The 14,287-nt window shown below is 30.3% G+C and overlaps 2 protein-coding genes across 3 annotated transcripts; one reads left to right on the top strand and one right to left on the bottom strand.

Moving 5' to 3' along the window:
- The first annotated feature begins 4,137 nt into the window (after positions 1-4,137).
- On the top strand, positions 4,138-7,393 carry LOC122594025 (AT-hook motif nuclear-localized protein 1-like). 2 transcript variants are annotated; one of them, XM_043766501.1, is made up of 6 exons: positions 4,138-4,298; positions 5,164-5,582; positions 5,816-5,877; positions 6,154-6,285; positions 6,370-6,531; positions 6,829-7,393. In XM_043766501.1, exons 2-6 carry the CDS (start codon positions 5,177-5,179, stop codon positions 7,111-7,113), a joined length of 1,047 nt encoding a protein of 348 aa, XP_043622436.1. In that variant the 5' UTR covers positions 4,138-4,298; positions 5,164-5,176; the 3' UTR covers positions 7,114-7,393. The 2 variants fall into 2 exon arrangements, with proteins under 2 accessions (XP_043622436.1, XP_043622437.1); XM_043766502.1 differs by having other exon boundaries at positions 4,291-4,298; positions 5,176-5,582.
- A 1,864-nt stretch (positions 7,394-9,257) lies between these two features.
- LOC122592547 (transducin beta-like protein 2) lies at positions 9,258-13,916 on the bottom strand. Its single transcript, XM_043764803.1, has 10 exons — positions 13,565-13,916; positions 13,156-13,261; positions 12,455-12,515; positions 12,054-12,337; positions 11,787-11,926; positions 11,312-11,386; positions 11,006-11,096; positions 10,260-10,463; positions 9,916-9,960; positions 9,258-9,697 (listed from the first exon to the last, which is right to left on the bottom strand). The coding sequence occupies exons 1-10, from the start codon at positions 13,784-13,786 to the stop codon at positions 9,621-9,623; spliced, it is 1,305 nt and encodes a 434-aa protein (XP_043620738.1). The 5' UTR covers positions 13,787-13,916; the 3' UTR covers positions 9,258-9,620.
- Between the last annotated feature and the right edge of the window lie 371 nt (positions 13,917-14,287).

Raw genomic sequence — 14,287 nt, 5'->3', positions numbered from 1 at the left:
AAAAACAATGTGAGTGTTTCACACCTAAACTTAGATACCCGACAGCCTTATATTCTCATCCCCCATTATATATATACTAAAAACCTATGTAAATGTATAAGTATTATATGTGTAGAATGTACAAGCTTTTAAAGCACATACTAAATTTAACCAAATTTCGTTTTAACCCTTTAAATTTAAACCAAATTTCGTTTTAACCCCCTAAATTTTTATATTTTAACTTTTACCTCACATCAAAGTTTTCGCTTTCATTTTCGTGACACTAAACTTTTAAATTCTCATGTTTTCATCAAACAACTTTCACACAGTTACGGTTTTACTTTTAAACATCTGGTTTTTGATTATTTTCATTTGTCTTTTTATACATATAGCATTTTCATTATACAATAACTTTTATCATCGTTACGTCTTACGTTCATGTTACATTTAAACCATTAATATAGTTATTGTTCATGTTTTTATACATCTTAATATTCTCTACATTATTTATATTGTATTGCTACATGTTTAGTTTTTTTTTTAATGAAAGTTTTCATCTTTTAACTTGTATCCCACATCAAAAATTTTGTTTTTATTGACACTAAACTTTTGGGCTCTCAGGTTTTCATCATACAATTTGTACACAGTTATGGTTTTACTTGTAAAAATTTAGTTTTTTATTATTGTCTTCCGTATTTATACATATATATAACGTTTTTAATATATAATAATTTTCATCATGCTTACGTCTTACATTCATGAAACATTTAAAGCATTAATATAGTTATTATTTGTGTTCTTATATGACTTATTATTCCTTTACAATATTCTTAATGTTATTGCTAGATAGTTAGTTGTAATTTTTTAAGTTTGGTTTCAAATATTTGACATAAATTTGTCAAAACTTTATTGTATACCCTCCGCTTCCTCAGGACCCTCACTTTCTCACTCAGACGCTCGCCAAAAACGTAGCCCGCAGCAACGCGCGAGGTCAACAACTAGTTATCAAGTAAAAACTTGATGATGCGCGTGTGTTAACATGAGTCCAAAATTTAGGTAAAATTGTATTTTAGAAAGTATTGATTAGAAAAAGATATGAAGTGATAGTTGGCATAAAATAAGTAATAATTTTTTATGTAATAACAGAAAAATCTTATTTTCAAGAAAAAATAAAAAAGAAATAGATATAATTAAATAACATGTCATTTTGATATAAGAAAAAAAAATTAATAGACAAACTATGTTGCTAAAATATGTATATTATTCTACATATTTATATTTCGTTATCTCATGAGAAGTTAAAAAATCAATGAATATATAGCAAACAAGGTTAGCGGTTGATTGAATGTTATGTCATTAAATATAAATTAATTGAAAAAATAGATAGCTTGAATAAGATAACCAAAACAGTCTTAAAATAAGAACACAGTGAGAACACTTAAAAACTATATTTTAATGCATTAAAAGTCCATAGAACTAACATAATTTATAATCAATTATCATTATTTAAGTGTTTAACAACACTTTAGTCTATCAAAATCGAGAAAATCATGTTTTTTGTTTTGTGCATCCATCTTGGATGCATATTCATCAAAATGATGCATCCAACAAAAAAAGTGATTTTTTGGATTTTAACGGATCAATGTGTTGTTAAACACTTAAATAATGACAATTAGTTATGCACTATGTTAATTTTATGAACTTTTAATACATCAAAATGATGTTTTTAAGTGTCACCGTTCTTATTTTCAAAAAATATTTTATATTTTTATATATGTGTAGATGAAAAAATAACAATGGTTGAAAATAGTAAAGTATCTGAATGTTTTGGTGTAGTAAACTAGTAACTAGTAAGTAGCAAGTACGTACGAAGTGGCAAATTTCGTAAATAAATGAAAAGAAAAGGAGAAAATGATGCATCGCAATAGGGACAAAAATATGGTCAAAGAGACTGACCCCACTTTTTTTTTTTTTCTCCCTTTCATTTTCTGTTTACCTCTCTCCGGTTTTATTTTCATGTACTTTCAAAGTTTCATTCCCCTCCTTCCTAAAAATACCTTTACTTTTCTTTTTAAATTTTATATTACTGTGATAGTTTGTTTATATAAATAGATGTATGTTTGTCATACAAAATAAACAAAGTTATATTGATATTAATATATATTAATAGGAAAAACTACAAAACATGATTCCCTTTTCTTGTCATATCCATGATAATAATAAAAGAAAAATATTATGGGGTTGCACTCAACTTGAGTAAAAAAACTCTCACATAACAATATTTTAATATTTTGAATAAATGTTTGGTCCCCTAATAATAATAACAATAACAATTGTTCAACATGTGAAACAAAAAGCAGTCATCAAATCATTTATCTGAGAATACAATCTAGCTGTTTGAATCTTTGTATTTGTAGTTTTCTCCCTTTTCAAGTGGACAATGGCTTCTTATTAAAAAATTGTCAAAAAAGATAATATCAATTTTCAATAAAAAAGATGTTATATTACTCACTGTAACAACTTCAATGATTTATATGAAAAGCATTCTATATTTTCGTTTAAACTTATATATTTTGTGTTCAATAAAATTAATTGAGTGTGTATATGAATGCATGGTTCAACCTCTTATATATAGATATTTTTCGAATTTTTTTAATAAGGATCATCATTAACATGAATTAAAAATTTATACTTTTTATATTAAAAGTTTACCTTAATTTTTATAGTAAAAACATAACGAACTTATGTATGTTGATGAAACCATTAATAAAATCCTATTTTTTAACATTAAACTATAAAGACATCTTAATTATATAAAAATTGCAAGATTCTATTCTTCCATATATACACAATTAGGTTAATATAACGATATTATAAATATAAATAATAAAATTATTTTTGATACTTAGAACGCGAGAACCAATCTGGGCCACACATCTCATCTCCTTTTTTCTCTCTCATCACTTTCATCCAAATTTTTCAAAACGTTTTATCTCACAAACCGTGCATCGTTAGACGAAAAAAAAACCATGGGTAGTCTTAAAATTTCGTCCTCTTTCATTAGAGATGCGACTTGATATACTTTTGACAAACTTTTAAATTTCAAATTTTTTTTTTTTTTCAATTTTTTTTTTACCTGCACATGTGTAGGATGTGTATGATGTATACCCTACACATGTCTTGCACATGTGTAGGATTATCGCTAAAAAAAAATCGAAATTTAAAAGTTTGTCAAAAGTATATCAAGTCGCATCTCTAATGAAAGAACACGAAATTTTAAGACTACCCATGTTTTTTTTTTCGTTTAACGATGTATGGTTTGTGAGATAAAACCATTTGAATGAATTGAGTGAAAATGAGGAGAGAGAAAATTAAATATCATCAAGATCAAAATCAATGGCCAGAATTGGTTTTCGCGTTCTTTTTTTTTTATGGTTCTCAAAATAACCCAACCCTATATATATATATATATATATGTTCTTCGACTTTAACCTTTCATTTTAAATTAAATATGATATATATGAGTTATATATAAATTGTTAGCATCCATAAACAAAATTCAACGTTAAAACTTTTATCAGTTAGCTTAATAAATTTTAGGCTTGTAATATTGGAAAGTCTAACTTTTTACAAAGTTAAATTTAATAAATTGTAAATACTTTTAGTTTGGAAAACTCATTTGTAAGTAAACTTAAACTTTAATTTGTCAAATTAAAATATTGAAATCTCTTATTGCTTAGTTGAGTTTTAATAGTTTAATGTCAAAAGAATTTATTTAATAATTATTTTTCTACATTAATACACATATTTTTAATTTTTTTTTATTAATAATAGTAATAATAATTAAATAAAATGGAACAGAAAAAAGTATCAAAAAGAAATGGTGAATACGGAATAGTTCAAAATAAGAGTCATAAACTCATAATTTCTTTACAGTTGTCCAGTCTTGAAAAGGTTTCATTTAATAAAAAAATTAACTTTATTGGACTTGTAAACAAAGAATTCATTTATGAAAAATTTGAATTATTACCCTTTTTTTCAACTCAATAATTAAGACCATTCTTTCTACTTTTATAATAAAAAAATAATAATAATAGTTACATTTACAAATTGCAATTTACAATCACATACATACATACATACTATGCACCTCTAAAACTTTTTCTCACAGTTAGTCTGTGTAATCTTTTCCTCTAACAACTTCACACAGCTCCTTATAATACAGTAAATGTGTGTTCTGTAAAAACATTCTTTTGTTTGTTTTTTGGGTTTTTTTTTTTTTGGCAGCTCTGTTTGGAAGAAGAGCTTCTGCCTGCCATGTAAGTTCTTCTTAATCTTAACTATTAAGATTATTATGTGATTAATTTAGAAATTTTTCCTAGTTTTAGTTAAAATTCATACTCTCTCTTTTATAATTTAAATTTATTTGTTTCTTTAATTAAAGTTTTACTGTTAAATGTGAGGCCTTAATATCTAAAATGATAAAGATTTTTTTCTTTTTTTTTTACTACTTGGTTGTTGATGTTTTTTTTTTTCCCTTCTTCGTTGTAAAAGATTAATTTAACATGTTTGAGATATTATATTGTACATATATTATTATTATTATTTATTACATATAATATACTACTCGTATCATTGTTTAATGTATTACGTAGTATATGCTTTAATATATTCATAATTCGATCTGTGACAATTCAAGTATCTTAGCTTTGACGTTACAAAGGAAAAAGTTGTCGGGGTTTATAAAATAGATAAGTATTTATATTAAAAAATAAAAATGTTTATTCTTTAAAATTTTCAATATAGATTACAATTACAAATATATATATGTGTATATATACAAACGAACATAAGTGAACGAACGGTATTGAATACAAATAAACGAACGGAAGTTTTGTTCATGTTCGTTCATTTACTAACAAACGGATTATTATTTCATTTTCGTCCATATAACTACACAATTGACATGAACAAACTTTTGTCGAATGGGATGAACGTTCAACTCATAAGACTAACATGTTGCTAGACATCGTGTTCGTAATTTCTTCTAAATCGCTTGAAGTTGAATACTACTAGTAGAAGTCGCCATGTCTCATACACCCCCTCTGTCCTATTTTAAATGTCATAGTTCGTGGAGCCTAAGTTTAAGGAGGGTTCATTTTCAATTTTTGCATATTGATGTAGATCACTGATCAGCATGGACTCGAGGGAAAATACAATGCCAGCAGCAGAAACAGTGGTGCCCGAGGCTCCATCAAGCTACCAATTAGCTTCAAAAAACGATAGCTCTACTCTTCTCATTGGACCACCAGATTATTCACCACTACGCAGTGGATTACCGAGTTCCTTGGTAAAGAAGAAGAGGGGTAGGCCAAGAAAGTATGTCCCAGATGTGTTCATTGGCTCTAGTGGTGAAAGTGGTCGCACATTGTCGCCAATCCCAATCTCTGCTTCTGCCCCACCAGCCTCTGCTAATTACTCTGAATTAAAATTTGGTGAACCAGAAGGAAGTAGTGGCAGCTTTCCGGGTGAGAAGAAGAAGAAAGGGAGACCAAGTTTTTCAGAGACTAAGTCAAAACACGCTTATGGGAGTATGGATTTAGGTACTGCTTTCATATGCTTTAGATTAAAATGTATGCTTGGATTAAATCATTTCCACTTTTTTTAGCCTAATAATAAACTATTTCTCTCCATACACTTGATGGAATGTAGGGAGTAGTACTAGGCCATGCTTGTCAATACTGTTTTGTTTTCCTCATTGTAGTGTAAGTGACCTAAAATGTCTGGTCTAAATTTCATTTTTGTCTGACACATGGATTGATATTTGCAATTGTAGGTGACAACATCTTGTCGGGTGGAAGTTTTACCCCTCACATGGTCACTATTAATCCAGGAGAGGTATATATTTACTCGGAATTATGAAAACTCCTGTGAATACGTTTGTTACATCTGCTATACGTGTAGTGATGGCAGATGCATTCAAGTATTATGGTATCTCTATGATTTAATCGATATGCTTATAATTCATGCTTCTATCTATTCATATCATTAAGATTACAATGTTTGACAGATTTGTATAACACTTTGATGTTGAGATCATATATCTAGTTTACACATACTTAAATGCTAAAAGAAAACATAAATGCATAATTTTCACTGTTGAATACTTTTCAGGACGTGACCTCTAAGATTATTTCGTTTACAAAAGACGGGCCTCGGTCAATATGCATTATTTCAGCCCTCGGTGTCATTTCACATGTGACTTTACGCCAAGCCAGTTCATCTGGAGGCAGTGTAACATATGAGGTGTGGGTCTTTATTTATTCATACAGTTAGTTTGTATAAGTATTTGTTTGCAACTGAAATTGATTATTTGATATTTTCTTGTAGGGAAGATTTGAAATTCTTTCGTTATCTGGATCTTTTACTCCTGGTGAGGTTGAAGGAGTTTTATCCAAAGAAAGTAAAATGAGTATAGCCTTATCTAGCTCTGATGGGCGTGTGGTTGGTGGTCAGCTTGGTGGACTTCTCACGGCTGCTGGTCCTGTCCAGGTACACCCTTGTTTAATAAATTTACTTCTTTTTCATTCATGACTGTGCATTGCTATATAGTTAATACTTAATACCTCTACAAAAAATTTAGGCATCTACTTAAATGATATAAGTGATATAATCATTTTGTATATGTTGATTTGTTCATTTGTAAAATTTGACATAAATCTGGATATAAAGATGCTGGCTAATCAACTCAACTTGCACTTTAAAATTACAAATTTTGACTTGAATCCATTTTGACCCTTGTATATATTTGACTTTTTTTCTTTATATGCATATTTGTGTTTATGCCAGGTAGTCGTAGCCAGTTTTCTACCAAACATAGGAGGTCCAATTGAACCAAAACTGAGTAAACAGAAGACAATTGCTAAGCACCCAACTCCCATGGCGCCATCCACTGAACATCTTGCAATTGTAAAGCTTCAGAACTTAAACGAACAAGTTCACGAAAGGTCCGAGGTAGGAAATACAAATCCTAACCCTGCACGTAACTTCCAACTCGAGAACCATACGTCTGCAAGTGTGCATGATTGGAGAAGATCCGCCACTGACATGAATGTGTCATTGAAAGAAGAATGAATCTGCAGCACGTACGTGTTGTTCTTTCACAACCATGTTAATTTATCAACTGATTTTAGGTGCACCAGGGTTGTGAATTTTAGGATATTTAAGACTAGCTAGGATTTTAGTCTAATGGAATAGGAAATGTTGTCATGTTGGTTTGTTGCTACTTGCATTCTATTATAGCTTTCTAGAAGTCATAGTAAAAGTCAAAGCTTAGGAGTAATTGTTATTGTATGTTGATGCTTATTTCTTGAACATGTTAGGAATCATAAGGAATGCGTTTATTGGTGTTGAATCTTGTTGTTAAGGCCTTAGGGGCTTTACTTTTTCTTTTCTTTTTTTGGTCTATATCATTACTACCTACCCTGAAATGTTTTAAGTGTTGTCGCTAAAACGATGTCAGCAAATAAATAAATTTCTCAAATGGTTTGTATGCATCCCTAACACTGTGTTCTTAAGTTTTTCTTAGGGGAGAAAAGAAAAGATTCCAAATGATTTTTGTATAAGTTGAGTTCTTGAGTTATTTTTTTTAGTGATGAAAAGAAAATGAAGTGATATGATTTGAAAGGATTATTTAGTTGTTTTTGTTTTAAAAATTTTCCTCCCATCTTTAGGATGATTTGGAAGGATTATATCTCTTTTCTTCTCTTCTCATCTTATCATTTCAATTCTTTTCTTTTCAAATATAACTCAAGAACACAGTGTAAGTACCTTTAGAAAATCCTCATCTTTTTCTCTGGTTTAAATCCAATGATGTCATTACAACACATGAAAAGGCTTAATAGGGTGGCTCATTGGTAAGGTCTTAAACCTTAGGAGAATCCATTTGTTCCACTTCCCACATTTGTAAGGGTGGATTAGTAGGGAGTTTTTCGAAAGTCTTGTTTTCCAGGCATACATGTAATTTAAGAGTATTATATAATGCCGTTCAAAAAAATATATATATATTTATAGCAAAAAAAAAACTGACATAAATCTTGTAGCTTATCCTAGCATATAATTGCTCTTCGAACTCTATTGTTATTTTATATACTAGGTCTTTTATCCGCACGATGTGCAATTATTTAAAAATGTTGTTTTAGTTATATGAATATTTAAAATAACTTTTAACAACTATACGTTATTTAGGCATGTACATATAAATCTATATTATCATTAAATGGAAATTTTTACATTTATTGAAATAGATAAATTCAAAATATAACTCCTATTATTTATGAAAATCTTTGCATTTATATAAAAACATACGTTATCAAATATTCATATTAACTATCACATATTATACTTCATGCAATACTAATGAACATAAAATGAAGTTAAAATGTAAATATAATGTAAAATCATAACGATCTTTTATTTTTTGCAAAGTGATATGTGACTTATTAGAATTTCATCACACTCTTTCAAAGAAAATAGTTTCATAAAACTTACTTCATCAAATAATAAAATTCATAAAAGTTGAAAAGCTTTGATTAGATATAGTTAGAAACCAAATTCTAATTATAATTAGATTACAAAGAACAAACCTATGATTCAAATCATGTTGAATTCACTTAGTAATTGATAATAGTTTTTATAAAACGTAAAATCACCACCACGAAAAGGATAAAAAACTATATTAGAATGTGATATATAATATTGGTTATATTAGATAGTAAAATTAAAAAATAAATAATTTAAAAACCAAATATTTTCCAATTTTAAAAATAGATTTTAAATTCATACGGTTTCTATTATGATATAGAATGTGATTTTTTACTTGTATTTTTATAAGATTTTGTTTATATATAGATTTTATTTTTATTTAATTTAATAGTTTTAGATAATATAATTTTGTAGATTTATATATTATAAAAAAATATAGAGATGCCACATAGGATAAAGACCTATATGGCAATTTTTAAAAATAGTTTTAAATTGTAGAAGGCTTTAAAATGCTAGGATAACTATTGTTTTAATATTTATATAGATATCCATTTCCCTTTGATATCTATATTTTCGTCTATATTGTACCGTACATAATTTAATTCTTATTTTTTTCTTGGATTTCATGCCAGACATGTCGACCTTATATTTTATTTCTAATCATCGATTAAAATGATCACTGGGGAGTTATGCTCCAGATATTGAATTCATTTTTTGTATAGATTTACATTCTATACCAGAAACAGCACTAGGTTTTGAAATTTAAGAAAAAAATTGGGAAAATATGTTCCAAAACATGGCACTTTTGAATAATAATTTCCTCAATATAAATTATCCATACTTTAAACGCTCATGTATATTTAGCATAACTTTTGCTCCAATGGAAACAGTAGTTCAAGAGGGCAGAGCACCTAGTGATGATTTTTGTGATCATACATGCCAAACCTCTGTCACGGTTACATGTTCTCAGGCATGTAGTTTCTCTCGCCTGAAGCCCTCCTCCCAAAACCGAAAACATAAGATGAGAACTTTCAGGACAGAGCATTTGTGCCTATTGGTAATAGGAGTATACTTTTGCAGACTGCTTTGATGGTTTATCAGATGGCTGGTGCTGCCCACAACTTCACTTTCTTGTCGACACTTGATGTCGCTAAAACAGTCATCTGTTTGCCCCCTGATGAGATATATAAAAGACCTGGTTAGCTCAGATAGTGATTTGTTTCAGAGTTGAACACAAACATGCTTAGGCTTGGCTCATGGTTTGCTAAACTCAAAAGAATATATATTCCACATGTAGGCTTGAAAAGCCCGTGTTTTGAGTCAGATTCATATAGACTTTGTTCATAAGGACTTGCACAGTATCCTTTCAGTAGAAGACAAATAACTACTTACCCACAGGAATAGGTTTAGCTGCCCATGCAACGTCAGTGATATCATCTGTATACATAAATATACATCATAAGGGAACATTTAATAATATCAATACTATAAGGAAGCTGCCAGCAAAGGTAAAATGATGCTCCGTTATATTTACATACTAGGGCCGAAGTTTATCAACTCCTCAATAGACAAAAGTACAAAACGCCATATCTATCTTGTTTGAATTAGAGTTTATTCTTAATATTATTCATATTGATAACATAGTGTAACCTTTTTCGTAAAAGTTTTTTTTTTTTTTTCAAAAAAAGGGACAATTTGATTGAGGATAGCATGACAGAAAAAGGAACCGGATGTACCGTCATGTGCTTTATCAGCTGTTTCTAATACTTCTCCAGTTTCAGCAGATAGCCATTGTAGTATCGAACCATGAGTAACAGCCAAAATCTTTCCATCTGGAGAAACACTAAGACGATCATAGTGCAATGTAGTGCCTTTTGCATCATGAAGCGGAATCGGGAACACCTTCAAAGTCTTAGGGTCCTCGTCAAGATGATATCGAACTTCAACAATAACATATCACACATATTAGAAGAGAAGTTGTCCATATAGCAATAAAGTAATCAAAAATCAAAAAGGCAGGTGAGAAAACCTCAAAACCACAGCATAACCATTGTTAAGGCTTTTAATGAATACATTTTCCACAAACAGATGGGTCTAGCCGATTAACATTTCAATTTGTGGGATCACTTAGTATGAGAAGACATTGAACTGAGACAATAAGCCCTATGAAGGAGAAAAAGATAACTGGACACATGAATTTGTGACTGGGAGATTGCTCCAAAATTTGCAGCATTAATATTAGGAACATATAAATAAAAAAAAAATATTAAATCACGAAACAAACCCTTTGAAAACATTATTGTAATAAATATGACATGGAAAATTCTGGAAATTATTTTATGACATCTTTCAAGTCAAGAGATCAACACAATTCCACAGAAGTAACTTGCATTATGAATTATTATCTACAGTAATATATTTCTAAGCAACAAGATAGCATGCAAAAAATTCGTTATAGACACATTCATGGGATAACACATACCATTAATGTTCCACACTCTTATCGAGCCATCCTTTGATGCAGTAATGATCTGTTCAGAGTTAGGTGTAAAGCTCAGCCATGTCACGGCACTCTGCACATTCCGAAAACCAAAAGTTTAACAAAGGCCAGAAAGGAATGGACAATGCTCGAGGAGCCTTAGTTTTAGCAAAATACTACTATTGGTAAAAAAAACATTTACTAGTAAGCTAACTATGTTGGTCCATTAAAGATGCCTCAGTTTAAACAAGCTTATACATTTAAATCCAACAAAGAGCCAGAGTATGATAAGAGAGGACGATAAATTACCTTATGGCCTTTCAGTTGCATAACTTTTGTAACCTCTTTAATCGAACTATCCTTTGAATACACTATTTCCCAGACCTGTCAAAATAAGTCATCAAACCAAAATGAGATCCTATAAGATGGAATGGCCAAACATCTGCCACTTAAAAGGACAAGTATATCAGAATTTCTACTAATCAATCTGTTTTGTATGGAATTAAGCACAACCAAAAGATGCATAAATAACGCTAAGTCGCTAAACGATTATCAGGAGTGGAGAAGGTCACATATGTCCAGATTGGAATTAAACATTCCAGAAAAATATATTTAGGTCAAGAATCTCATGTATCTAAGGAAATCAATAGTCAATACAAAATCTTAAGACCAAAAATAAAGGCAAATCAAGTAGGGTGTATGAGTAACTGCAAAGGTCCTCTCACTGCAAGAATTTAATTCACAAAGTAGTTTTAAAAATAATATAGCTATTCAAGCACGTCACCTTGACATCAGCTGTGAAAGCAGCTGCAGCAATAAAACGCCCATTTGGAGATACGGTGGCCATATTGTTTTTAAGCTGATTTGTGTCAACACTTCCCAACATCTTTCCAGACTTTCCATGCCAGAGTTTGATATCAGTACCTATAAAAGACCAAAAAAAAAGAAGTAGTTTTCAATAACAAAACTTATTAGTTCTGTAGAAAGAAAAGCCAACTCAATTAAAAGCTCAATCGAAGGCAACAAGTGAAAAACAAGTATAGGAATATACCCTCTGAACTTGATGCAATTATTGTACTTCCATCTGCAGTCCCATAGGTTGCTTTTGTACCAAATAAAGTGAGGATGTACTTTTTATCGTGAACATTACGTTCCTCCCACTTGAGTTCAGGCTTAAAATGTTGCCTATTATCACCGCCTTTTGGGTTGTCTTCGCCAAACATATATAAAGATGCTCCAGTGAGGTTTTGAGAAGCAACAACGACTGAGGAAGCATCGTCAACAAATGCAACTGCAGTTGGATGACCTCCAGCAGGAATATTAATTCTCATAAACCTACATTGAGATAGCAAAATGATAGAAGTTAGAGTAACACGTGGGACTTTCATTTGATAGGTATCTGAGGCAACAGAATAATCAATCATAATAAAGAAAAAGACTATCAATTCCTACTTGAAGCTTTTGCTTGTAGCATCATCCAACTTGAATACTCTAACTACACCATCATCACAAGCTGCATGCACAAACAACAAAAATACAGTACAAAAGCATCAACATATGAAAAATTAAGCTTGCATAACTGGCAATATGCTATATCTTACTATGACTATCTTTTTACAGTTCTGAGATTTCACGGGGGAAAAGCTAAAGCTAAGCCTAAATATCCAACAGAATGTTTGATGTTAGAAGGCTAAGGTCAAACACAAAAGTAGCAGCTCTCATAATAATGCCCCTTATAAGACTGATTTATTGTGATATGTCACATATCAGATATCACAATGTGTAAGTAGTTAGCAATGTTAAATCAATAGTTATTTCTTAGCATGCATAACTTAAAAAATGTTGAGTATCTGATTCCAACTACTACACTTAATGGTACCTGTGTTGTAGGTTTAGTAACTTAACTACCTAAGAACCACTTCAACATAACATAATATAGCTTCTACTATAAACATGTAATTTAACATTTTGATTCTACTCCGTATACTGAATTAGCAATGGATATATTACTTTTTGTAAATGGCCTAACAATTACCGAAGCACTTAACTCACACTCGGTTATTAGGCTACAATTTATTATTTATTGCAACAGTTGCCACAATTCTCAAGCTACATTATCAATGTAAAGTTAAAACAATTGTGATGACAATTACCAGTTGCCAAACTATGTCCATCCGACGAGAAGCATAGGCTATTGACCGAATCTCCATGACCTTTCAACGTGTTTAAGTCTAATGGGTGGTGGCGCTTGTTCGAATCCTACATCCACAACCGTTAGTGATATCAGTTGGCAAAACAAGCAACTTATTAGGATACCAAGAGCATCCATATCCAAGCACACCTATATCGTTTTTTGAACGGTGTACGATATTATTACTACTATTATTTTGGGGGTGCAAAATTGTCTATCCACAAAAATACAACAAGTAACAACCACTATCTATATATAAACTATATTCGTAACATAAATCTATATGTATTAAACCCTAGGAAGTGAAATGAACACAGTTACATATATATATATATATTATAATGAGGTATTGATGATAAGATTGAAAGGACCTTATCAGCAGCAGCAGGAGCAGGATGATGATGATGATGATGATGAGATTTAGGCTGAGATTTCTTAGGCTTAATTGAAGAATTCTTAAGATTGGATGGCGCGGCGGCGATTGAAACAACTTCCGATTTGCGGTGGCGGAAGTAACTTCCAAATGCTAAAAATGCGATCAGACCTCCGATCATTACAGAGCTAACTACTATTACTACTAGGATCGGTTCCATAACTACTATTAATCTTAATTAGATACTGTTTGTTTGTTAGATAGGGGTTTTAGATCTTATTATTATTATTATTAGGAGTAATACAAGATATGTGAAATTGAACTGCTATCGATTATTTAGAAGTTTTATTCCAAAAGAAATATTTCCCCAGTTCGGAAGCAGGGGAAAGCTTTTTTAAGTTTTATATTACACCCTTTAAGAATTGAAATCTTTTTATATGATACTTGGTAGTTGGTAACTTGGTATATATAAGTTGGATCTCTTTTAATTGATTAAAACAAAATAATATCTAGCATTTAAAAATTGATGATATTTGATATTTTTGTGCCCTTTAAAAATGAGGATATAATACCTGCTAAACTAAATAGATACTTTTCAAGCATAAATTCTTATGTTTTTTTTTTAAAAATTTCTTGGTTATTTAAGCACATGGAGATATCATTAGTTGGTTTGTGAGGGGAAAAATAGAGGGCTGCCCCTTTGGTGAAGCAGGTATCATTT

The sequence above is a fragment of the Erigeron canadensis genome, chromosome 3 (assembly GCF_010389155.1).
Source record: "Erigeron canadensis isolate Cc75 chromosome 3, C_canadensis_v1, whole genome shotgun sequence".
NCBI classification, from domain to species: domain Eukaryota; kingdom Viridiplantae; phylum Streptophyta; class Magnoliopsida; order Asterales; family Asteraceae; genus Erigeron; species Erigeron canadensis.
This window is presented reverse-complemented; position numbering and strand designations above follow the sequence as displayed.

Bases quoted from the DNA above. Each gene is read 5' to 3' on its own strand.
- LOC122594025 (XM_043766501.1), top strand. From the start codon at position 5,177: ATGGACTCGAGGGAAAATACAATGCCAGCAGCAGAAACAGTGGTGCCC. The intron at 5,878-6,153 runs GTATATATTTAC...AATACTTTTCAG, and splicing joins TCACTATTAATCCAGGAGAG to GACGTGACCTCTAAGATTAT. The intron at 6,286-6,369 runs GTGTGGGTCTTT...ATTTTCTTGTAG, and splicing joins GAGGCAGTGTAACATATGAG to GGAAGATTTGAAATTCTTTC.
- LOC122592547 (XM_043764803.1), bottom strand. From the start codon at position 13,786: ATGGAACCGATCCTAGTAGTAATAGTAGTTAGCTCTGTAATGATCGGA. The intron at 12,338-12,454 runs GTAGGAATTGAT...ATCTCAATGTAG, and splicing joins GCTACAAGCAAAAGCTTCAA to GTTTATGAGAATTAATATTC. The intron at 10,464-11,005 runs GTATGTGTTATC...TTATTGTTGAAG, and splicing joins AAGAGTGTGGAACATTAATG to TTCGATATCATCTTGACGAG.